This window comes from Pseudophryne corroboree, chromosome 5, assembly GCF_028390025.1.
Source record: "Pseudophryne corroboree isolate aPseCor3 chromosome 5, aPseCor3.hap2, whole genome shotgun sequence".
NCBI classification, from domain to species: Eukaryota; Metazoa; Chordata; class Amphibia; order Anura; family Myobatrachidae; genus Pseudophryne; species Pseudophryne corroboree.
The window spans coordinates 737,446,515-737,472,583 of record NC_086448.1 but is presented as its reverse complement, the minus strand read 5'-3'; the positions used below and the strand labels follow the sequence as shown (position 1 = coordinate 737,472,583).

The 26,069-nt window shown below is 46.5% G+C and overlaps 1 protein-coding gene across 2 annotated transcripts in view; it reads left to right on the top strand.

The window, feature by feature from the left end:
- The window catches only part of PIP4P2 (phosphatidylinositol-4,5-bisphosphate 4-phosphatase 2), a 135,810-nt gene that overhangs the window by 29,984 nt on the left and 79,757 nt on the right, over window positions 1–26,069 (top strand). For both annotated transcript variants that reach the window (XM_063924086.1, XM_063924087.1), the window contains exons 2-3: window positions 23,819–23,967; window positions 24,307–24,413. In XM_063924086.1, coding sequence (XP_063780156.1) covers window positions 23,819–23,967; window positions 24,307–24,413 — 256 coding nt within the window. The remainder of the gene's footprint in view (window positions 1–23,818; window positions 23,968–24,306; window positions 24,414–26,069) is intronic.

Sequence of the window (26,069 nt, the reverse complement as noted above, 5' to 3'; positions counted from 1 at the left end):
CCGCTTGGAATTCAGAAATGGCTGCTCCTAATAGAATGTTTCTCTTACGTTCTAGAGGATGCTGGGGTCCACATTAGTACCATGGGGTATAGACGGGTCCACTAGGAGCCATGGGCACTTTAAGAGTTTAATAGTGTGGTCTGGCTCCTCCCTCTATGCCCCTCCCACCAGACTCAGTTTAGAAATTGTGCCCGGTCACAGCTAGGGGAGCTCCTAGGAGTTCTTTTTTTCTCTGACGTCCTAGTGGATGCTGGGAACTCCGTAAGGACCATGGGGAATAGCGGCTCCGCAGGAGACAGGGCACATCTAAAGAAAGCTTTAGGATCACCTGGTGTGCACTGGCTCCTCCCCCTATGACCCTCCTCCAAGCCTCAGTTAGATTTTCTGTGCCCGACGAGAAGGGTGCACACTAGGGGCTCTCCTGAGCTCTTTGTGAAAGTTTTAGTTTAGGTTTATTATTTTCAGTGAGACCTGCTGGCAACAGGCTCACTGCATCGAGGGACTAAGGGGAGAAGAAGCGAACTCACCTGCGTGCAGAGTGGATTGGGCTTCTTAGGCTACTGGACATTAGCTCCAGAGGGACGATCACAGGTTCAGGCTGGATGGGTCACCGGAGCCGCGCCGCCGGCCCCCTTACAGAGCCAGAAGAGCGAAGAGGTCCGGAAAAATCGGCGGCAGAAGACTTTCCTGTCTTCAGATAAAGGTAGGTGCACAGCACCGCAGCTGTGCGCCATTGCTCTCAGCACACTTCACACTCCGGTCACTGAGGGTGCAGGGCGCTGGGGGGGCAGCGCCCTGAGACGCAATAAATCGATAGAAAACCTTTTATGGCTAAAATAAATGCATCACATATAACTCCTGGGCTATATGGATGCATTTAACCCCTGCCAAAACATACAAGAAAACGGATGATAGGCTCCGCCCCTTTCTCGGCGTCCTTATCTCCTCAGCACACTGGCGCCATTTTCCCTCACAGCTCAGTTGGAGGGAAGCTCCCTGGCTCTCCCCTGCAGTCACTACACAAAAGAGAGGGGGGCACAAATTAGGCGCAGTATAAACAATACAGCAGCTATAAAGGGAAAAACACTTCTATAAGGTTATCCCTGTATATATATATAGCGCTCTGGTGTGTGCTGGCAAACTCTCCCTCTGTCTCCCCAAAGGGCTAGTGGGGTCCTGTCCTCTATCAGAGCATTCCCTGTGTGTGTGCTGTGTGTCGGTACGTTTGTGTCGACATGTATGAGGAGAAAAATGATGAGGAGACGGAGTAGAGTGTCTGTAATAGTGTTGTCACCCCCTGGGGGGTCGACACCTGAGTGGATGTACTGTTGAAATTGCGTGACAGTGTCAGCTTTGTATAAAAGACAGTGGTTGACATGAGACAGCCGGCTACTCAGCTTGTGCATGTCCAGACGTCTCATACAGGGGCTCTAAAGCGCCCGTTACCTCAGATACAGACGCCGACACGGATGCTGACTCCTGTGTCGACGGTGAAGAGACAACAGTGATTTCCAATAGGGCCACACATTGCATGATTGAGGCAATGGAAAAAGTTTACACTCTTCTGATAATATAAATACCACCAAAAAAAGGGGTATTATGTTTGGTGAGGAAAAACTTCCTGTAGTTTTCCTGAATCTGAGAAATAAAATGAGGTGTGTGATGATGCGTGGGTTTCCCCCCGATAACAATTGATAATTTCTAAAAAGTTATTGGCAGTATACCTTTTCCCGCCAGAGGTTAGGGTGCGTTGGGAAACACCCCCTAGGGGGGATAAGGCGCTCACACGCTTGTAAGAACAAGGGCTCTACCCTCTCTGGAGATGGCCGCCCTTAGGGATCCTGCTGATAGAAAGCAGGAGGGTATCCTAAAATGTATTTACACACATACTGGTGTTATACTGCGACCAGCAATCGCCTCAGCCTGGATGTGCAGTGCTGGGTTGGCGTGGTCGGATTCCCTGACTGGAAATTTGATATCCTAGATAAGGACAGTATATTATTGCCTATAGAGCAATTAAAAGATGCATTTCTATATATGCATGATGCACAGCGGAATATTTGCCGACTGGCATCAAGTATAAGTGCGTTGTCCAATTATACCAGTAAAGTGGTCAGGTGATGCGGATTCCAAACGGCATTTGGAAGTATTGCCTTAACAAAAAAAGGGGATGTACCCCAGGTCGCCTCTCAAAATAAGACGCCGTATTATCAGGCGCAGTCCTGGTTGGCAAGCGGACAAAAGGGTTCCTCTTTCTGCTCGTGACAGAGGGAGAGGAAAATGGCTGCAGAGATCAGCCAGTTCCAAGGAACAGAAACTCTTTTCCGCCTCTGCCAAGCCCTCAGTATGACGCTAGGGCTTTACAAGTTCAGGCACGGTGGGGTCCCGTTCTCAATGAATTTCAGTGCGCAGTGGGCTCACTCGCAAGTAGGCCCCTGGATCCTTCAGGTAATATTTCAGGGGTACAAATTGGAATTCGAGACGTATCCCCCTCGCCGTTTCCAAAGGTCTGTTTTACCGACGTCTCCCGCTGACAGGGAGGCAGTTTTGGAAACCATTCACAAGCTGTATTCCCAGCAGGTGATAATCAAGATACCCCTCCTGCAACAGGGAACGGGGTATTATTCCACACTATTGTTGTACCGAAGCCAGACGGCTCGGTGAGACCGATTTTTAAATCTAAAATCTTTGAACACTTGCATACAGAGGTTCAAATTCAAAATTGAGTCACTCAGAGCAGTGATTGCAAACCTGGAAGAAGGGGACTACATGATGTCTCGGGACATCAAGGATGCTTACCTTCATGTCAAAATTTACCCTTCTCACCAAGGGTATTTCAGGTTATGGTACAGAACTGTCACTATCGGTTCGGACGCTGCCGTAGGGATGGTCCACGGCACCCCGGGTCTTTACCAAGGTAATGGCCGAAATGATATCCCTTCGAAGGAAGGAAATTTTAGTTATCCCTTACTTGGACGATTCCCTGATAAGGGTAAGATCCAGGGAACACTTGGAAGTCGGTGTAGCACTATCTCAGGTAGTGTTGCGGCAGCACGATTGGATTCTCAATATTCCAAAATCGCAGCTAGTTCCGACGACTTGTCTTCTGTTCCTAGGGATGATCCTGGACACAGTCCAGAAAGAAGGTGTTTCTCCCGGAGGAGAAAGCCAGGGAGTTATCCGAGCTAGTCAGGAACCTCCTAAAACCGAACCAAGTCTCAGTGCATCAATGCACAAGGGTTCTGGGTAAAAATGGTGGCTTCCTACGAAGCAATCCCATTCGGCAGATTCCACGCAAGACTTTCCAGTGGAACCTACTGGACAAATGGTCCGGGTCGCATCTTCAGATGCTTCAGCGGATAACCCTGTCACCGGGGACAAGGGTATCCCTCCTGTGGTGGTTGCAGAGTGATCATCTTCTAGAGGGCCGCAGATTCGGCATTCGGGACTGGGTCCTGGTGGCCACGGATGCCAGCCTGCGAGGCTGGGGAGCAGTCACACAGGGAAGGAATTTCCAGGGCTTATGGTCAAGCCTGGAGACATCTCTTCATATAAACATTCTGGAACTAAGGGCCATTTACAATGCCCTAAGTCAAGCGAAACCCCTGCTTCAGGGTCAGGCGGTATTGATCCAATCGGACAACATCACGTCAGTCGCCCACGTAAACAGACAGGGCGGCACGGGAAGCAGGGGGGCAATGGCAGAAGCTGCAAGGATTCTTCGCTGGGCGGAAAATCATGTGATAGCACTGTCAGCAGTGTTCATTCCGGGAGTGGACAACTGGGAAGCAGACTTCCTCAGCAGACACGATCTACACCCGGGAGAGTGGGGACTTCATCCAGAAGTCTTCCACATGATTGTGAACCGTTGGGAAAAACCAAAGGTGGATATGATGGCGTCCCGCCTCAACAAAAAACTGGACAGGTATTGCGCCAGGTCAAGAGACCCTCAGGCAATAGCTGTGGACGCTCTGGTAACACCGTGGGTGTTCCAGTCAGTGTATGTGTTCCCTCCTCTGCCTCTCATACCAAAAGTACTGAGAATTATACGGCAAAGGGGAGTAAGAACGATACTCGTGGCTCCGGATTGGCCAAGAAGAACTTGGTATCCGGAACTTCAAGAGATGCTCACGGACGAACCGTGGCCTCTACCTCTAAGAAAGGACCTGCTCCAGCAGGGGCCTTGTTTGTTCCAAGACTTACCGCGGCTGCGTTTGACGGCTTGGTGGTTGAACGCCGGATCCTGAAGGAAAAAGGCATTCCAGATGAAGTCATCCCTACCCTGGTCAAGGCCAGGAAGGACGTAACCGCAAAACATTATCACCGCATTTGGCGAAAATATGTTGCGTGGTGGGAGGCCAAGAAGGCCCCTACAGAGGAATTTCAACTGGGTCGTTTCCTCCATTTCCTGCAAACAGGACTGTCTATGGGCCTAAAATTAGGGTCCATTAAGGTTCAATTTTCGGCCCTGTCGATTTTCTTCCAAAAGGAACTGGCTTCAGTGCCTGAAGTTCAGACATTTGTAAAAGGGGTACTGCATATACAGCCTCCTTTTGTGCCTCCAGTGGCACCTTGGGATCTCAATGTTGTGTTGAGTTTCCTAAAGTCACATTGGTTTGAACCACTCACCACTGTGGACTTAAAATATCTCACATGGAAGGTGACGATGCTGTTAGCCCTGGCTTCAGCCAGGCGTGTGTCAGAATTGGCGGCTTTATCATATAAAAGCCCTTATTTAATATTTCATTCTGACAGGGCAGAATTGAGGACTTGTCCTCAATTTCTACCTAAGGTGGTTTCTGCATTTCACATGAAGCAACCTATTGTGGTACCTGCGGCTACTAAGGACTTGGAGGATTCCAAGTTGCTTGACGTGGTCAGGGCCCTGTAAATATGTTTCCAGGACGGCTGGAGTCAGAAAATCTGACTCGCTGTTTATCCTGTATGCACCCAACAAACTGGGTGCTCCTGCTTCTAAGCAGACGATTGCTCGTTGGATTTGTAGTACAATTCAGCTTGCACATTCTGTGGCAGGCCTGCCACAGCCAAAAATCTTAAAATGCCCACTCCACAAGGAAGGTGGGCTCATCTTGGGCAGCTGCCCGAGGGGTCTCGGCTTTACAACTTTGCCGAGCAGTTACTTGGTCAGGAGCAAATACGTTTGTAAAATTCTACAAATTTGATACCCTGGCTGAGGAGGACCTGGAGTTCTCTCATTCGGTGCTGCAGAGTCATCCGCACTCTCCCGCCCGTTTGGGAGCTTTGGTATAATCCCCATGGTCCTTACGGAGTTCCCAGCATCCACTAGGACGTCAGAGAAAATAAGAATTTACTTACCGATAATTCTATTTCTCGTAGTCCGTAGTGGATGCTGGGCGCCCATCCCAAGTGCGGATTGTCTGCAATACTGGTACATAATTATTGTTACCAAAAAATTCGGGTTATTGTTGTAGTGAGCCATCTTTTATAGAGGCTTCTCTATTATCATGCTGTTAACTGGGTTCAGATCACAAGTTGTACAGTGTGATTGGTGTGGCTGGTATGAGTCTTACCCGGGATTCAAAATCCTTCCTTATTGTGTACGCTCGTCCGGGCACAGTATCCTAACTGAGGCTTGGAGGAGGGTCATAGGGGGAGGAGCCAGTGCACACCAGGTGATCCTAAAGCTTTCTTTAGATGTGCCCTGTCTCCTGCGGAGCCGCTATTCCCCATGGTCCTTACGGAGTTCCCAGCATCCACTACGGACTACGAGAAATAGAATTATCGGTAAGTAAATTCTTATTTTTTCTCTTACGTCCTAGAGGATGCTGGGGACTCCGTAAGGACCATGGGGTATAGATGGGCTCCGCAGGAGACATGGGCACTATAAAGAACTTTTAGTATGGGTGTGCACTGGCCCCTCCCTCTATGCCCCTCCTCCAGACCTCAGTTAGATTTTGTGCCCAGAGGAGATAGGGTGCATTACAGAGGAGCTCTCCAGAGTTTCTCTAAATAAAGAATTTTGTTAGGTTTTTTTTATTTTCAGGGAGCATTGCTGGCAGTGCTCCCTGAAAATAAAAAGCACTATCTGGGTGATTTTCCAGTATTTACTAGGCGCTGGGTGTGTGCTGGCATACTCTCTCTCTGTCTCTCCAAAGGGCCTTGTTGGGGAATTGTCCCCTTATAGATATATCCCTGTGGGGGTGTCGGTACGTGCGTGTCGGCATGTCTGAGGCGGAAGGCTCGTCCAAGGAGGAGGTGGAGCGAATGAGTGGTGTGTCTCAGTCGGCAACGCCGACTCATGAATGGATGGACATGTGGCATATGTTAAATGCAAGTGTGGCCTCCTTACATAAGAGACTGGACCTGGCAGAGTCCAGGGAAAAAGCTGGGAGTCAATCCACGGATTGGTCTAGGTCACAGGGCCCGTCTGGGTCTCAAAAACGTCCCCTATCCCAAATAGTTGACACTGATACCGACACGTATTCTGATTCCAGTGTCGACTACGATGATGCAAGATTGCACCCAAGGGTGGCTAAAGGTATTCAGTGTATGATTATTGCAATGAAAGAGGTTTTGCATGTCACAGATGAACCCTCTGTCCCTGACACGAGGGTGCGCATGTATAAGGAGAAGAGACCTGAGGTAACCTTTCCCCCTTCTCATGAGCTGAACGAATTGTTTGAAAAAGCTTGGGAAACTCCAGATAAAAAACTGCAGATTCCCAAGAGGATTCTTATGGCGTATCCTTTCCCTGCTCAGGACAGGGTGCGTTGGGAATCCTCTCCCAGGGTTGACAAGGCTTTGACGTGCCTGTCTAAGAAGGTGGCGCTACCGTCCAGGAGCAAAAGTCCTCCCCGGCTTCTACAAAATCCACCGCATGACGCTGGGGCTCCCCTAAGGGAGTCCGCACCGGTGGGGGCACGTCTTCGACTTTTCAGCCGAATCTGGGTTCTTTCAGAAGTGGATCCTTGGGCAATCGAAATTGTTTCCCAGGGCTACAAGCTGGAATTCGAAGAGGTGCCCCCCCCGCCGATTTTTCAAGTCGGCCTTGCCAGCTTCGCCACCAGAAAGGGAGGTAGTGTTAGCTGCAATTCAAAAGCTGTGTCAACAGCAAGTGGTGGTCAAGGTTCCCCTGGTTCAACAGGGAAAAGGGTATTATTCAACCCTGTTTGTGGTCCCGAAGCCGGATGGTTCAGTCAGACCCATTTTAAATCTAAAATCCCTAAACCTGTACCTAAAAAAAAGTTCAAATTCAAGATGGAATCACTCCGAGCGGTCATATCCAGCCTGGAAGGGGGTGATTTTATGGTGTCACGAGACATAAAGGATGTCCCCATATACCTCCTCATCAGGAGTACCTGAGATTTGCTGTACAGGACTGTCATTACCAGTTTCAGACGTTGCCGTTTGGGCTTTCCACGGCCCCGAGGATTTTCACCAAGGTAATGGCAGAGATGATGGTGCTCCTGCGCAGGCAGGGAGTCACAATTATCCCATACTTGGACGATCTCCTGATAAAGGCGAGATCGAGAGACAAAAACTGCTGGAGAGCGTGTCGCTTTCCTTGAAAGTGCTCCAACAGCACGGTTGGATTCTCAATCTGCCAAAGTCACAATTGGTTCCAACGACTCTGCTATCGTTCCTAGGCATGATTCTGGACACGGAACAAAAGAGGGTTTTTCTCCCAATGGAAAAAGCCCAGGAACTCCAGAACATGGTCAGAGACCTGTTAAAACCGAAAAGAGTGTCAGTCCATCAATGCACTCGAGTACTGGGAAAAATGGTGGCAACCTACTAGGCCATCCCCTTCGGCAGGTTTCATGCGAGGACATTTCAGTGGGACCTTCTGGACAAGTGGTTCGGGTCCCATCTTCAAATTCATCAGAAAATAAGCCTGTCCCCCAGGGCCAGGGTGTCTCTTCTGTGGTGGCTGCAGAGTGCTCACCTCCTAGAGCAGGGGTGGCCAACCAGTCAGAGACAAAGAGCCAAGAAACCTTTTTAGGTATATCAAAGTGCCGACTTCGAGCCGAAGATGCACGTGCAAAAATGGGGTGTGACCTTGTGCCAGCTAGGCCACGCCCCTGGTATGAAATACATTGAAAAAGATAGATCCAACATAAAATACAATGAAAAAGCCACTTCTACAGTACATCAAATAACTGATAAGCCAGATCCGCATAATATATATTGAAAAAGTCAGATTCACATAATACACTTCATTTCCCCCAGCACCCGCATGTGTCACTCCAGCCAGCAGCCTCTTGTGTCACTCCAGACAGCTCCCCATGTGTATTTGGCTCCCTCAATTCTCAGTCTACGTAATGCTGCTGCATGTCTGGCTGGAGTGCAGCGGTTTACAGATCTCTTGTGGTCACGTGACTGAGTGTTGGGAGCCACATTTGAATAAAGAAAGAGCCACATGTGGCTCAAGAGCCACGCGTTGGCCTCCACTGTCCTAGAGGGTCGCAGGTTCGGCATTTAAGACTGGGTTCTGGTGACCACGGACGCGAGCCTCTGAGGATGGGGAGCAGTCACACAAGGAAGACATTTTTAGGGACTATGGTCAAGCCAGGAGGCATGTCTACACATCAACATACTGGAGTTGAGGGCCATATACAATGGCCTACGACAAGCGGAAAATCTTCTTCGGGGCCTCCCGGTTCTGATTCAATCAGACAACGTCACAGCCGTGGCTCATGTAAAACGCCAAGGCGGGACAAGGAGCAGAGTGGCGATGGCGGAAGCCACCAGGATTCTTCGCTGGGCGGAAAATTGCGTAAGCGCTCTGTCAGCTGTCTTCATTCCGGGAGTGGACAACTGGGAAGCAGATTTCCTCAGCAGACACGATCTCCATCCAGGAGAGTGGGGACTTCATCAAGAAGTTTTTGCAGAGTCTTTGGGGAATTCCTCAAATAGACATGATGGCGTCGCGCCTCAACAAGAAGCTTCAACAGTATTGCGCCAGGTCACGGGACCATCAGGCAGTAGCAGTAGACGCCTTAGTGACACCATGGGTGTTTCGGTCGGTCTATGTGTTTCCTCCTCTTCCTCTCATCTCAAAAATTTTGAGACTCCTAAGGCAAAGGAGAGTGCAGGCAATACTCATTGCTCCAGATTGTCCTCGAAGGGCCTGGTACTCAGATCTTCAGGAAATGCTCACAGAAGATCCATGGCCTCTTCCTCTCAGAGAGGACCTGTTACAGCAGGGGCCATGTGTGTTCCAAGACTTACCGCGGGTTACGTTTGACGGCATGGCGGTTGAGCACCGAATCCTAGTTGAAAAAGGTATTCCGGAGGAAGTCATCCCTACTCTACTAAAGGCTAGAAAAGAGGTGACGGCAAAGCATTCTCACCGTATTTGGAGGAAATATGTTTCTTGGTGTGAAGCCAAGAATACTCCTACGGAAGATTTCCATCTGGGACGATTTCTCCACTTTTTACAGACAGGAGTGGATATGGGCCTGAAGTTAGGCTCCATTAAGGTACAGATTTCGGCCTTATCTATCTTCTTTCAGAGGGAATTAGCTTCTCTACCAGAAGTCCAAACGTTTGTGAAGGGAGTGCTGCACATCCAGTCCCCCTTTGTGCCCCCAGTGGCACCGTGGGACCTTAACGTGGTCTTAAACTTTCTGAAGTCTCACTGGTTTGAACCGCTTCAAACAGTTGAATTAAAATTTCTCACGTGGAAGGTGGTCATGTTATTGGCCTTGGCATCTGCAAGGCGGGTGTCCGAATTGGCGGCCTTGTCCCACAAGAGCCCCTATTTGATTTTCCATGTGGATAGAGCTGAGTTGAGGACACGTCCTCAATTTTTGCCTAAGGTGGTTTCTTCTTTTCACATGAACCAACCTATTGTGGTGCCTGTGGCTAAGGGGGGCTGGGAGGACTCCAAGTCCCTGGATGTGGTCAGAGCCTTAAAGATTTATGTTGCCAGGACGGCTAGGATTAGGAAAACACAGGCTCTGTTTGTCCTGTATGCAGCCAACAAGGCTGGCGCTCCTGCTTCTAAGCAGACTATTGCTCGCTGGATCTGTAACACGATTCAGCAGGCTCATTCTACGGCTGGATTGCCGTTACCTAATTCGGTAAAGGCCCATTCCACTAGGAAGGTGGGCTCTTCTTGGGCGGCTACCTGAGGCGTCTCGGCATTACAGCTTTGCCGAGCAGCAACTTGGTCGAGTTCAAACACTTTTGCTAAATTCTACAAGTTTGATACCCTGGCTGAGGAGGACCTTGCGTTTGCTCAGTCGGTGCTGCAGAGTCATCCGCACTCTCCCGCCCGGTTTGGAGCTTTGGTATAAACCCCATGGTCCTTACGGAGTCCCCAGCATCCTCTAGGACGTAAGAGAAAATAAGGTTTTAAACCTACCGGTAAATCTTTCTCCTAGTCCGTAGAGGATGCTGGGCGCCCGTCCCAGTGCGGACATAATCTGCAAGGCTTGTATATAGTTGTTGATTTCATAAGGGTTATGTTGCAGTTGGAATCGGTCTTTGACTGATGCTGTTTTTTGTTCATACTGTTGACTGGCTGTGTATATTCCAGGTTATATGGTATGATTGGTGTGGGCTGGTATGAATCTTGCTCTTAGATTAAAAAAATCCTTTCTTCATATTGGGGGTCATTCCGAGTTGTTCGCTCTGTATTTTTTTCTCGCAACGGAGCGATTAGTCGCTAATGCGCATGCGCAATGTCCGCAGTGCGACTGCGCCAAGTAAATTTGCTATGCAGTTAGGTATTTTACTCACGGCATTACGAGGTTTTTTCTTCGTTCTGGTGATCGTAATGTGATTGACAGGAAGTGGGTGTTTCTGGGCGGAAACAGGCCGTTTTATGGGTGTGTGCGAAAAAACGCTACCGTTTCTGGGAAATAACGCGGGAGTGGCTGGAGAAACGGAGGAGTGTCTGGGCGAACGCTGGGTGTGTTTGTGACGTCAAACCAGGAACGACAAGCACTGAACTGATCGCAAATGCCGAGTAAGTGTGGAGCTACTCAGAAACTGCTAAGAGGTGTCTATTCGCTATTTTGCTAATCTTTCGTTCGCAATTTTGATAAGCTAAGATTCACTCCCAGAGGGCGGCGGCTTAGCGTGTGCAAAGCTGCTATAAGCAGCTTGCGAGCGAACAACTCGGAATGACCCCCATTGTCCATCTCCTCTGGGCACAGTTCTCTAACTGAGGTCTGGAGGAGGGGCATAGAGGGAGGGGCCAGTGCACACCCATACTAAAACTTCTTTATAGTGCCCATGTCTTCTGCGGAGCCCGTCTATACCCCATGGTCCTTACGGAGTCCCCAGCATCCTCTACGGACTAGGAGAAAAAGATTTACCGGTAGGTTTAAAATCTTTTTTTTTTTTTTTTTTTTTATAAAGAGTTAGGGGGACATGTACTAAGCAGTGATAAGAGTGGAGAAGTTGCCCATGGCAACCAATCATGGTTGCTAATGCCAACAGTGTGACCGCCTTCCAAGTGAGAAACTTGACCTCAACCTCTTGTAAAGGCTCAAACCAATCTGATTGCAGGAACTGCAACACCACGTTAAGATCCCAAAGTGCTGTAGGAGGCACAAAGGGAGGCTGGATGTGCAGCACTCCTTTCAAGAATGTCTGAACCTCAGATTGGTTTCTGACAAGGTGTGTGTCTGTGTGTCTGTGATAGGGAATGTAGACTATAAGCTCCAACAGGACAGGGACTGATGTGAATGATTACATATTCCCTTTAATCAGTGCTATATAAATAATGCATTTCTCCTGTAGTGTGAACAATTTGTCTGCATATGTTCTCTGCTTGGGTTTGTTTATATGGCAATCCTCACTATGGTGAATTACAAAGAGCTCTATTAGTCTATGTGATCCAGCTTTTTATTGTACAAGTGCAGGCTAATGATTATGCCCCTTGTGAGCTTCCCAGATTCCTCAGTGAGATATCGGGCTGTCTATTTCTCTGGAAGAGCTCCTCCAACATTTTTATTGGAGTTGCCAAAAAAGTGGCTGCCTCTTGCATAGATCCTATCTTTGTTCTGGCAGGTGACTGTCACAACTAGACCCACTAAGACATGCGAAGTGCCTTCACCAATTTATCACTTCAAGACGTATACTACTATGTTCTACGATTGTTTTATTGCCCTCTGTTCAAAAATGTTCTAGTATTGAGTGCTATAAATGTTATATTGCCCTTCTGGAACATAACAGATAGTGTTCACGCTAGGCTGTTTTAGCAGGGCGCAGCGCCATGCCCGATTTTTAAAGGGCAAAATGCGTCCTGCCCCTTCAACGGCGCTCTGCTAAAACAGCCTGCTGTGCCGCCGCATCTATTCACAGGAAAGGGAGCACTTTCAGGCACGTCTTTAGTATAGTGCTACTGTCTCATTCATGGGCAACTAAATAAGCCACTCGGATCATACAAATTGAAGACTTAAAGGCATACAAAAAAAAATGCATAAAGATTAGGTGAAATATTAAGCAAACTTAGCTCTGGGGCATAGGCAATTCATTAATTAATTTACCGCGGACTAATTGAACCATTCAACTATCCAAATAGCCCCGATGTCAGCCCAACGCTGGCACTTTTCTGTGATTTTTTTTTCGGGGCCGCATGAGACCCCCCCCCAAAAATAAAAAATAAAGAAAATAAATATAATAATAATAATAATAATAATGAATTCCTCAATAATTACCCTGGTTTAGCAATCGCGGCAGCAAAAACACATGGGTCTGTGAACTTGTCACGGATTCTATGTGATTTTGATGAAACAGGTCATTTTTCGTGCGCCAAGAAGGACTCTAATTTGTATAACCCCCCCCCCCCAAAAAATAAAAATAAAATGAAAAAAAATAAAATAAAAAGGAATTGCGGTAATGTCCCATTATTAGTGCCTGAAAAATAATCTGTGGAAATTGTAGGAAATGTTGTGTTTATTTACCAGTACTTATATATATACAATTTATTTATTTATTTTTTTACAATAGTTACCAGAAAGAGGTGGATCAGCTGAGACCCAAATTTGGGGATCACTTCACGATATTCAAACTATAATACAAACATTTGACATTTTAGACTTGCATTACTGGGTCTCTACTTGAATAAATCAAACATCTGTTAATATGATAAAAATAGTAGTAAAAAGTTAGATATTACTAAACCAATCTCTATGCAATTTTTTTTTTAAATTTTAAATATATCTTAATAATGAGAAATCTGTATATTCAAAGAGATGTACTGTATGACCCCAGCAGCCAAATATTGCAGTCACCTAGTTACTGGTATTTCCCCTCATGTTAGTTGATGTTTACTCTTCATGTCACACAATGCTCAACTGATTTGAGAACGCCATTGCCTGAATCCCTGGTGCCGGCTTTCCATCCCTGTTGATGATAATGTTATGTGAGTTTGTGTCAGTTTATTAGACAGCCGGTCATGTGATTTACATTCTCTGAGAAGGAGACTGCACAATTATCCTTTGCTTTATTCAAAATCCTAAACTTGTGGTCCGTGCATTAGAAATCTAGACTTTAAAGCTGGATGATATCACAGTGAAGGCGCTTCTCTTTCTCTAGAGGTGTGCCCACATCCACCTATCCTCAAATCACGACAAATGGCAACGCTTGGCTCGCAATGGTCTTTGTAACTAATCCGCGTCATACATCTCGCTGAATTTATGTCTTATTTGCGTCACCAGTGTGAACAAAGTACAGAGCAATGATGCACTGGCCTTGCATGCAACTACAGTGTGCAACCCGGACACTAACCTGGTGCTTCCAAATGTAATGGGCGCCCACGGGAGCAATTCAGTTGTGCCGTCGTCCCCACCCCCGTAGGGAGCAATTGCTGTGCCTGCATGCCCATTAGCACTGGGTTTAGATGCACAAATCGGCTAAACCAGTCTAAAAAAATTTGTGCTGATTTATCGAACAACTACAGGTTGAGTATCCCTTATCCAAAATGCTGGGGACCAGAGGTATTTTGGATATCGGATTTTTCCGTATTTTGGAATAATTGCATACCATAATGAGATATCATGGCGATGGGACCTAAATCTAAGCACAGAATGCATTTATGTTACATATACACCTTATACACACAGCCTGAAGGTAATTTTAGCCAATATTTTTTATAACATTGTGCATTAAACAAAGTGTCTACATTCACACAATTCATTTATGTTCATATACACCTTAGACACACAGCCTGAAGGTCATGTAATACAATATTTTTAATAACATTATGTATTAAACAAAGTTTGTGTACATTGAGCCATCAAAAAACAAAAGTTTCACTATCTCACTCTCACTCAAAAAAGTCCGTATTTCGGAATATTCCGTATTTCGGATATTTGGATATGGGATACTGAACCTGTATCAGCCCCCATCTCAGGAGGCTGCAAGCTGAAATGTGTAGCCCCCCTCCTCCGCTGCATGCACGCCCGAACAGAGCAACAGTTGAATTGCTCTGTCAGATGCCATGTAGGGGCTGGGGGTGGGGGGGGGGAAGGAACGATTGAATCGTCCCCTTTAAATACGAAAGGCTGGAAATTGCTACACTGGTGGAACGTCTTAAGTTGCGCCATGCGTCTCACCACATATGGCACAATAATGCTAGATGACTGAGGACACGTGTATTCAACAGAAATGTGATGAGCTAGCTGATGTTCTAGAAGGTAATACGGCAAAGTATTTTTTATTACGTAGATAACAATCTATTACATTTAGGTATACTGAACTTTCTGTAAAATTTTATAAAAATGTAAATCACCTGAAATCTTCATCCGCTCCGAGCGAAGTGAGCCATGAGAGGGGACACGGTGCACTAATTGGGGTTCCCGGTCACTCTACGAAGAAAACGACACACAAATAAATAAAGAACTCATGTCGACCTTGTTCACATCGACCTTTTGTCCATGTCGACCTAAGGTGTGTCTACCAATCGGTGTTGACCTAAGGCGTGTCGACCTTTTTGGTGTCGACCTGGAGTCCCAGACCCCGTATGGTATCCGGACTCCAGGTCGACACCAAAAAGGTCGACATGAGGTTTTTTTTGTGTCGTTTTCTTCGTAGAGTGACCGGGAACCACAATTAGAGCACCGCGTCCCCTCGCATGGCTCGCTTCTCTCGCCATGCTTCGGGCAAGGTGCCTCGCCCTGCTACCGCCGTGCTTGGCACAGGTTACCGTTCCCAATCGTAGTCCACGTGGATCGTAAAATATGAAAAAGTAAAAAAAAAATGAAGAAAAAAAATGTGAAAAACTCATGGCGACCCTTTTCCATGGCGACCTTTTTTTCCATGTCGACCTAAGGGGTGTCGACCAATTGGTGTCGACCTTTTTGGTATCGACCGGGAGTCCGGATACCATCCGCTCCTGTGGTGCGTTCTTCCGTTGCGATCCTGATAAAATAGGTCCTCCACCAAGAAGATATACAGTGCAACGTTTGGGCTACTATGTCATTTCTGCAGTCCACACGGCAGCCTACTGGGCCTTTCTGTGTCAGCAGCTTGTAGCTGCAGGGGAATAAGGATATTATTTTCTATATCTGTGACCAAATGGAATCAAACTATGGACTGCATTGCTAGTTTACATGGCTACATATGTTATCAAGGAAGCGCAGTTATTGACATCCTGTCTGTTAAATCTCAGCCGCAGTGAGCTTTGAAAGGGGATTTCACGTTTAATTTAAAGAGTCAGGAGATACTCTGAAAAAATGACTATCCAACACAATATTTGTAAGTGAGCTTTAAACTCTGGCCATCAGGTTCTTTTGTGGAGGGATACTGTCCTACTGTAGGCAAGGGGGTTGTGACAAGAAGAGAACCAGGAGGGGTGGCTGCTATTCAGGTATCGGGGGTAAGAAGGCTTAATTTTGAAAACCACTTTTTAGGTAAAAAATGTTGGTAGACAACAAAGAATCTGCAGTAAACCCCACTAATATATCACAATGTAAAATGGTAAAACATAGGGGGAGATTCAAATGTTTGAAAAGTTAGTAGGGAGTCTGTTTTTTCCCATCTATTAGATGGGAAAAAACAGACACCCAACCGACTTATCAAACATTTGAATCTCCCCCGTAGAACAATATTCTTTCAAAACAAATGGCAAGCCCACTGGATGCTATTTCTCATATCTCTGAAACAATGGTAGACCTACGGTATATCCAGTACAAAGCTTTGATTGTCTTAATACCGACTTAGGGGTATATTTACTAAGGTGTGAGTATTTTAGAAGTGGAAATGTTGCTTGTAGCAACCAATCAGATTCTAGCTATTATCCTCCTAGAAGCAGCTAGATAAATGTTAAATGGAATCTGATTGGGCAACAACTCCACTTCTAAAAGAGACTCGCACCTTAATACTAAATATACCCCTTAGACTGGAGTCTATTTCATGTGCCCGCTTCTGGCCTGGTTGCTAAGGATTCTATGTAGCGACTGACAAACACTGTCTGACATATTTTATTTGCGTTCTCTTTATGTGAAATGCTTGAACCATCTACAGTATATCAGGGGTGGGGAACCTGTGGCCTTCCAGCTGTTGTTGAACTACACATCCCAGCATGCCCTGCAACAGTTTTAGCATGGCCAAATAGCAAAACTGTAGAAAGGCATGCTGATATGTGTAGTTCAACAACAGCTGGAGGGCCAAAGGTTCCCCACCCCTGGTCTATACGGTCTCATTGATATAGAAGATGCATATCAAATTTGCACAAAGCTAAAGTAATATAAAGAAAATTTATTTACTTTTCAGTGCTCTAGGTGACATAAACATGAGATTTATCAAACCACCTGAGCAGGACAAATGGCGGTGTTGCCCATAGCAACTAATAAGGAAGAATAAGCAACAATCTTCATTGTTGCTATGGAGACACCTCTACTTGTCTTTGGTTTGATAAATCTCCCCCACACTTCCATAATAAGAACCCTGATACTTGCGGTGACAACCTAACCGTAATGTCACACTTTGGTACGCCTTTTCAGCGATGACTAAAAGTTCTGCTATAACTTGACCCAATTTCTTCAAGTACTTTTAGGGTTTTTTGTCATATCAAGCAATGGGTCCTTCTCTGTCACAGCTTCCTTACAACAATTGCCCACACAACATGTGATATTGCTTGGCCTGTTTGATCGAATTGGTTAACTGTTGTAACCTTTTAATCCCCGCAGTGTAAGCCGAGCTGTGAATAAAAAATAAAATAAAAATTGTTCTATTGTTTGTACTGTTCTGTGCGCTGTACCCCGGTGCGTTTGTTCACATATATATTAAAGGCCCTTTAAATACCTGCAGTGTGTTTTCATGTCTACTATACACTAAATATCTTTTTTTCTCTATCGTCCTAGTGGATGCTGGGGTTCCTGAAAAGGACCATGGGGAATAGCGGCTCCGCAGGAGACAGGGCACAAAAAGTAAAGCTTTAGGATCAGGTGGTGTGCACTGGCTCCTCCCCCTATGACCCTCCTCCAAGCCTCAGTTAGATTTTTGTGCCCGGCCGAGAAGGGTGCAATCTAGGTGGCTCTCCTAAAGAGCTGCTTAGAAAAGTTTAGCTTAGGTTTTTTATTTTACAGTGAGTCCTGCTGGCAACAGGATCACTGCAACGAGGGACTTAGGGGAGAAGAAGTGAACTCACCTGCGTGCAGGATGGATTGGCTTCTTTGGCTACTGGACATTAGCTCCAGAGGGACGATCACAGGTACAGCCTGGATGGTCACCGGAGCCTCGCCGCCGGCCCCCTTGCAGATGCTGAAACAAGAAGAAGGTCCAGAATCGGCGGCATGAAGACTCCTCAGTCTTCTTAAGGTAGCGCACAGCACTGCAGCTGTGCGCCATTTCCTCTCAGCACACTTCACACGGCAGTCACTGAGGGTGCAGGGCGCTGGGAGGGGGGCGCCCTGGGAGGCAATGAAAACCTATTTTTGGCTAAAAATACCTCACATATAGCCTCCGGGGGCTATATGGAGATATTTAACCCCTGCCAGAATCCGTTAAGAGCGGGAGACGAGGCCGCCGAAAAAGGGGCGGGGCCTATCTCCTCAGCACACAGCGCCATTTTCCCTCACAGAAAGGCTGGAGGGAAGGCTCCCAGGCTCTCCCCTGCACTGCACTACAGAAACAGGGTTAAAACAGAGAGGGGGGGCACTAATTTGGCGTTAGAAATATATAAAAAAGATGCTATAAGGGAAAACACTTATATAAGGTTGTCCCTATATAATTATAGCGTTTTTGGTGTGTGCTGGCAAACTCTCCCTCTGTCTCTCCAAAGGGCTAGTAGGTCCTGTCCTCTATCAGAGCATTCCCTGTGTGTGTGCTGTGTGTCGGTACGTGTGTGTCGACATGTATGAGGACGATGTTGGTGAGGAGGCGGAGCAATTGCCTGTAATGGTGATGTCACTCTCTAGGGAGTCGACACCGGAATGGATGGCTTATTTAGGGAATTACGTGATAATGTCAACACGCGCCAAGGTCGGTTGACGACATGAGACGGCCGACAAACAATTAGTACCGGTCCAGACGTCTCAAAAACACCGTCAGGGGTTTTAAAACGCCCGTTTACTTTAGTCGGTCGACACAGACACAGACAGGGACACTGAATCCAGTGTCGACGGTGAATAAACAAACGTATTCCTTATTAGGGCCACACGTTAAGGGCAATGAAGGAGGTGTTACATATTTCTGATACTACAAGTACCACAAAAGAGGGTATTATGTGGGATGTGAAAAAACTACCGTAGTTTTTCCTGAATCAGATAAATTAAATGAAGTGTGTGATGATGCGTGGGTTCCCCCCGATAGAAAATATGGGCGGTATACCCTTTCCCGCCAGAAGTTAGGGCGCGTTGGGAAACACCCCTTAGGGTGGATAAGGCGCTCACACGCTTATCAGAACAAGTGGCGGTACCGTCTATAGATAGGGCCGTCCTCAAGGAGCCAGCTGACAGGAGGCTGGAAAAATATCCTAAAAAGTATATACACACATACTGGTGTTATACTGCGACCAGCGATCGCCTCAGCCTGGATGTGCAGAGCTGGGGTGGCTTGGTCGGATTCCCTGACTAAAAATATTGATACCCTTGACAGGGACAGTATTTTATTGACTATAGAGCATTTAAAGGATGCATTTCTATATATGCGAGATGCACAGAGGGATATTTGCACTCTGGCATCAAGAGTAAGTGCGATGTCCATATCTGCCAGAAGATGTTTATGGACACGACAGTGGTCAGGTGATGCAGATTCCAAACGGCACAAAGGTGTATTGCCGTATAAAGGAAGAGGAGTTATTTGGGGTCGGTCCATCGGACCTGGTGGCCACGGCAACTGCTGGAAATTCCACCGTTTTTACCCTAAGTCACATCTCTGCAGAAAAAGACACCGTCTTTTCAGCTTCAGTCCTTTCGTCCCTATAAGAGTCATATCTGCCCAGGGATAGAGGAAAGGGAAGAAGACTGCAGCAGGCAGCCCATTCCCAGGAACAGAAGCGTTCCACCGCTTCTGACAAGCTCTCAGCATGACGCTGAGACCGTACAGGACCCCTGGATCCTACAAGTAGTATCCCAGGGGTACAGATTGGAATGTCGAGACGTTTCCCCTGCGCAGGCTCCTGAAGTCTGCTTTACCAAGGTCTCCCTCCGACAAGGAGGCAGTATGGGAAAAAATTCACGAGCTGTATTCCCAGCAGGTGATAATTAAATTACCCCTCCTACAACAAGAAAAGGGGTATTATTCCACACTATATTGTGGTACTGAAGCCAGAAGGCTAGGTGAGACCTATTCTAAATCTAAAAAAATTTGAACACTTACAAAGGTTCAAATCAAGATGGAGTCACTCAGAGCAGTGATAACGAACCGGGAAGAAGGGGACTATATGGTGTCCCGAGACATCAGGGATGCTTACCTCCATGTCCCAAATTTGCCCTTATCACTAAGGGTACCTCAGGTTCGTGGTACAGAACTGTCACTATCAGTTTCAGACGCTGCCGTTTGGATTGTCCACGGCACCCCGGGTCTTTACCAAGGTAATGGCCGAAATGATGGTTCTTCTTCGAAGAAAAGGCGTCTTAATTATCCCTTACTTGGACGATCTCCTGATAAGGGCAAAGTCCAGGGAACAGTTGGAGGTCGGAGTAGCACTATCTCGGATACTGTTACAACAGCAGGGGTGGATTCTAAATATTCCAAAATCGCAGCTGATCCCGACAACAAGTCTCCTGTGCTTAGGGATGATTCTGGACACAGTCCAGAAAAAGGTGTTTCTCCCGGAAGAGAAAGCCAGGGAGTTATCCGAGCTAGTCAGGAACCTCCTAAAATCAGTGCATCATTGCACAAGGGCCATGGTAAAAAAATGGTGACTTCCTTCGAAGCAATTCCAGTCGGCAGATTTCATGCAAGAACTTTTCAGTGGGATCTGCTGGACAAATGGTCCGGATCGCATCTTCAGATGCATCAGCGGATAACCCTATATCCAAGGACAAGGGTGTCTCTCCTGTGGTGGTTACAGAGTGCTCATCTTCTAGAGGGCCGCAGATTCGGCATTCAGTTTTGGATGTTGGTGACCACGGAGGCCAGCCCGAGAGGCTGGGGAGCAGTCACACAAGGAAAAAATTTCCAGGGAGTGTGATCAAGTCTGGAGACTTTTCTCCACATAAATATAGCTAAGGGTAAATTTATAATGCTCTAAGCTTAGCAAGACCTCTGCTTCAAGGTCAGCCGGTATTGATCCAGTGGGATAAAACATCACGGCAGTCGCCCACGTAAATAGACAGGGCGGCACAAGAAGCAGGAGGGCAGTGGCAAAAACTGCAAGGACTTTTCGCTGGGCGGAAAATCATGTGATAGCACTGTCAGCAGTGTTTCATTCCGGGAATGGAAACTGGGAAGCAGACTTCCTCAGTAGGCACGACCTCCACCCGGCAGAGTGGGAACTTCATGGGGAAGTTTTCCACATGATTGTAAACCGTTGGGAATTACCAAAGGTGGACATGATGGCGTCCCGTCTGAACAAAAAACGGGACAGGTATTGCGCCAGGTTAAGAGACCCTCAGGCAATAGCTGTGGACGTTCTGGTAACACCGTGGGTGTACCAGTCGGTGTATGTGTTCCATCCTCTGCTTTTCATACCTAAGGTACTGAGAATTATAAGACGTAGAGGAGTAAGAACTATACTCATGGCTCCGGATTGGCCAAGAAGGACTTGGTACCCGGAACTTCAAGAGATGCTCACAGAGGACTTATGGCCTCTGCCGCTAAGAAGGGACTTGTTTCAGCAAGTACCATGTCTGTTCCAAGACTTACCGCAGCTGCGTTTGATGGCATGGCGGTGGAACGCCGGATCCTAAGGGAAAAGGCATTCAGGAAGAGGTCATTCCTACCCTGGTCAAAGCCAGAAAGGAGGTGACCGCACAACATTATCACCACATGTGGCGAAAATATGTTGCGTGGTGTGAGGCCAGGAAGGCCCCACGAAGAAATTTCAACTCGGTCGATTCCTGCATTTCCTGCAAACAGGAGTGTCTATGGGCCTCAAATTGGGGTCCATTAAGGTTCAAATTTCGGCCCTGTCGATTTTTCTTCCAGAAAGAATTGGCTTCAGTTCCTGAAGTCCAGAAGTTTGTCAAGGGAGTATTGCATATACAACCCCCTTTTGTGCCTCCAGTGGCACTGTGGGATCTCAACGTAGTTCTGGGATTCCTCAAAACACATTGGTTTAAAACCAGTCAAATCTGTGGATTTGAAGCATCTCACATGAAAAGTGAACATGCTCTTGGACCTGGCCTGGACCAGGCGAGTGTCAAATTGGTGGTTTTTTCTCAAAAAAGCCCATATCTGTTTGTCCATTCGGACAGGGCAGAGCTGCGGACTCGTCCCCAGTTCTCTCCCTAAGGTGGTGTCAGTGTTTCACCCGAACCAGCTTATTGTGGTGTCTTGCGCCTACTAGGGACTTGGAGGACTCCAAGTTGCTAGATGTGGTCAGGGCCCTGAAAATATAGGTTCCAGGACGGCTGGAGTCAGGAAAACTGACTTGCTGTTATCCTGTATGCACCCAACAAACTGGGTGCTCTTGCTTTTAAGCAGACTTTTGCTAGTTGGATGTGTAATACAATTCAGCTTGCACATTCTGTGGCAGGCCTGCCACAGCCAAAATATGTAAATGCCCATTCCACAAGGAAGGTGGGCTCATCTTGGGCGGCTGCCCGAGGGGTCTCGGCTTTACAACTTTGCCGAGCGGCTATTTAGTCAGGGGCAAACACGTTTGTAAAATCCTACAAATTTGATACCCTGGCTAAGGAGGACCTGGAGTTCTCTCATTCGGTGCTGCAGAGTCATCCGCACTCTCCCGCCCGTTTGGGAGCTTTGGTATAATCCCCATGGTCCTTTCAGGAACCCCAGCATCCACTAGGACGATAGAGAAAATAAGAATTTACTTACCGATAATTCTATTTCTCGGAGTCCGTAGTGGATGCTGGGCGCCCATCCCAAGTGCGGATTATCTGCATTACTTGTACATAGTTACAAAAATCGGGTTATTATTTGTTGTGAGCCATCTTTTCAGAGGCTCCGCTGTTATCATACTGTTAACTGGGTTCAGATCACAGGTTGTACAGTGTGATTGGTGTGGCTGGTATGAGTCTTACCCGGGATTCATAAATCCTTCCTTATTGTGTACGCTCGTCCGGGCACAGTATCCTAACTGAGGCTTGGAGGAGGGTCATAGGGGGAGGAGCCAGTGCACACCACCTGATCCTAAAGCTTTACTTTTTGTGCCCTGTCTCCTGCGGAGCCGCTATTCCCCATGGTCCTTTTCAGGAACCCCAGCATCCACTACGGACTCCGAGAAATAGAATTATCGGTAAGTAAATTCTTATTTTAAATGACCCCTGTATTTTTCCATACTGTCCTTGGTGTTCCCTTTCTCATTGAATTGTGCTCCTGATAGTGTAAATTCTGTGATCATGTATAGGTGTGGTATGGAAGGTCGACCACACTTAGGTTAACAGTGTCTAGGTCGACCAGTATTGGTCGACAGTAACTAGGTCGATAGGTGTTCTAGGTCGACAGGTCAAAAGGTCGACATGAGTGTACAGTGATCGGGAGCCCCAATTAGTGCACCATGTCCGCTCATATGGCTCGCTTCGTTCGCCATGCTTTGGGCAAGGTGCTTCGCTCCGCTACCGCTGTGCTCGGCACAGGTTACTATTCCCAGTCGTAGTCCATGGCTCGATTCGCTTGGCATACTTCTGGCAAGGTTCCTCGCTCCGCTACCGCTGTGCTCGGCACAGATTACTATTCCCAGTTGTAGTCCACGTGGATCGTAAAGTATGAAAAAGTTTTAAAAAATTGTGAAAAACTCATGTTGACCTTTTGACCTGTCGACCTAGAAACCCTGTCGACCAATAGTGGTCGTCCTAGAGACCGGATACCATCATGTATATATCAAAGCCATAATCTATTGAATGAGATTTAATTGGGATACAAGAACAGGTTGAATGGTGGCATCGTAGTTCGGAAGTGTTGGTGGCCATTCTTCTGACTGTTTGACCAGCACCTTGATTGGGTTTAACTGGTAATAAATAAGAAATAAATACTACAATATTCTGTTTATATATGACTATATAGCAAGTAGCAGTAACAGATCTGTGCACCCGTATTATCTGAGGCTTCTACCAGTAGACTAATAATAGTCTGACTATTATGTCACGGTTACCGAAACAAGCCTCAATTAGATTTTATATGTAATAAACGAGATTAGTGGCTTGCGTTTAGGATTGTTATACATTATCATTGGTTTGTTGTTGTATTCAGTTCATGTTTATAGCCAATGTTGATTGTCAGTTTTCACAAAATAAATGTTTCTCTGCAGCTGAATTACCGCCTCCATATACAGCGATTGCCAGCCCAGATGCCAGTGGCGTTCCAGTAATAAACTGCCGCGTGTGCCAGTCTCTTATTAATTTAGACGGAAAGCTTCATCAGCATGTAGTGAAGTGCACCGTCTGCAATGAGGCCACGGTAAGCACAAAGCCTTAATAGATGAAATAATGTTTTATTATTAAATAACTCTTTGCTGCAATATTTTTTTAAGCAAACTTTTCTATTTTCTTGCACTTAATAAAATTAGCTTAATTTAGACTATGTTCACAATATCAAGATTCACATTTTTTGTTTTTATTTAAGGATTAAAGAAGTTTAAAATGTAATATAATTAGTAGTTATGATGCATCTAAGGTTTTTATTTTATTTTTAAGTTTTTTTTTTATTTTTGTTTAAAAACAAACGTCGTCGTCCTATGTTAAAATTATTTGTGCGATGTGTACACAGGCGTCACCTTTTTATCTTGCATTATTTCAGCCAATCAAAACGCCTCCCACGGGGAAGAAGTATGTCCGGTGTCCGTGTAACTGCCTCCTTATCTGCAAGGATACATCGCGACGAATAGGATGCCCACGACCTAACTGGTATATACTATACCTGGAGTTTATGCTGATGATTTTGAACTGTGAATGTAATACTTGCTCTTTATTTTTGAAATGAACATGTACTTAATCACAGAAACCCACAATTTCCAGGTTGTATGGTGCAGATGTATTAAGCCTGGAGAAGTGATAGAGCAGTGATAAGTGGAAGGTGATAACGCACCAGCCAATCAGCTCCTAACTGCCAATTTACATATTGGAGCTGATTGGCTGATGCATTATCACCTTCCACTTATCACTGCTTTATCACCTCTCCAGGCTTAATACATCTGCCCCTATGTGAGATAATGGAATTTACTGTAATGTTAAACTACGAGACAGTATAAGGCCTCCTGTTTCCCATTATAATGCACAGTAATAGACGTCTGGTAGTGTGGAGTTACTGTATGCTGAATCAGGGCATACTGAGGAAAGCAATCCTTTCCAGTTTTTATTAAAAAGGACCCGTGCTCTTCCTCCCATCCCCTGAGAAGAGGCTAAGTGGCTACAGCAATAATAATAGTATGGGAAGAGAGATCCTCACTGAGGCCATAACTAGGGGTGCGTGAGCTGTGCCTATGCGCAGGGCCCTGGGGACAGCACTGTCTGTGACCCATGGCACCTGCTTGTTGGGTGCGTGTGCTGCGGGCAAAGCTCTGCTTCTTAGAGCCGGTGGCCCTGCTCCCTCCCAGGCATGAAGTACATAAGCCAGGGCATCCCTCGTCCCAACTGTATATCTCTTTGCACGTTTTAAATCTGCCCCACCTGCAGTGCTGCATGGTTTTGCCAAAGTCGCAACTTGCTAATTTTTCGGTTTGCTCTTACCTGAATCAGGCTCTGTCTGCTCCAAACGCTGCTATTATCCAATCACCTGCTGGTTACTTGGCTCTTGGCTGCGTGTGGCTTTAGTGTGAGTGTGTAAGTTTCTGTGGTAAGGACTTTTCTGTATGAATAACACTCAGATTATAAGCAGTAATGTAACATGCTGACCCTTTTTGAATGAAGGAAGTTGATAATCTTCATCTCCATAACTGCTTTCATTTTATAGAGTAGCGGTGCTCTACACACAACTGCTACACATTAAACATGTGCAGAGACGGATGGGGGCTGTATCAGCCCTGGAATTTTAGCGCGCATAGTAATAGGGGGTGTGGTGTGAGTCACTGGGGGGCCTGGCCTCACGTCACACCCAGTCTCTATGCCAGGTGGCCGAGCAGAGGACAGGGTGGTGGAGCTGCTTGGCCAGCCCCTTTCCATTCTATGTATGCCGGGCAGCCGAGCAGGGCACAGGGAGACATAGCTACTCTGCCAGCCCCCGGTCTCTCTGTGTGGTGGGACCAGGCCATCACGCTTCTGGGCAATCCGGCCCTGAATATGTGCATGAGCAAACAGCAAGTACTGTACATATACATATATATATATATATATATATATGTGTGTGTGTGTGTTGCCATTCGTGCAAGCTTATTACAGTATGCAGCTAGAAATCCTGTTCTCCACTGTAGGTCCATACGCTTAACGGATCCCGTTTATAGGAGAAGTGCAGATGCACTGTATAAAACTATCCCCCTTTATTCCCAGGAAGTCCCGGCTTTGTCACATCACCCATTTGTATAATCATTTTATAATATTTTCATATTGTTGTGATAATTAGCAAGT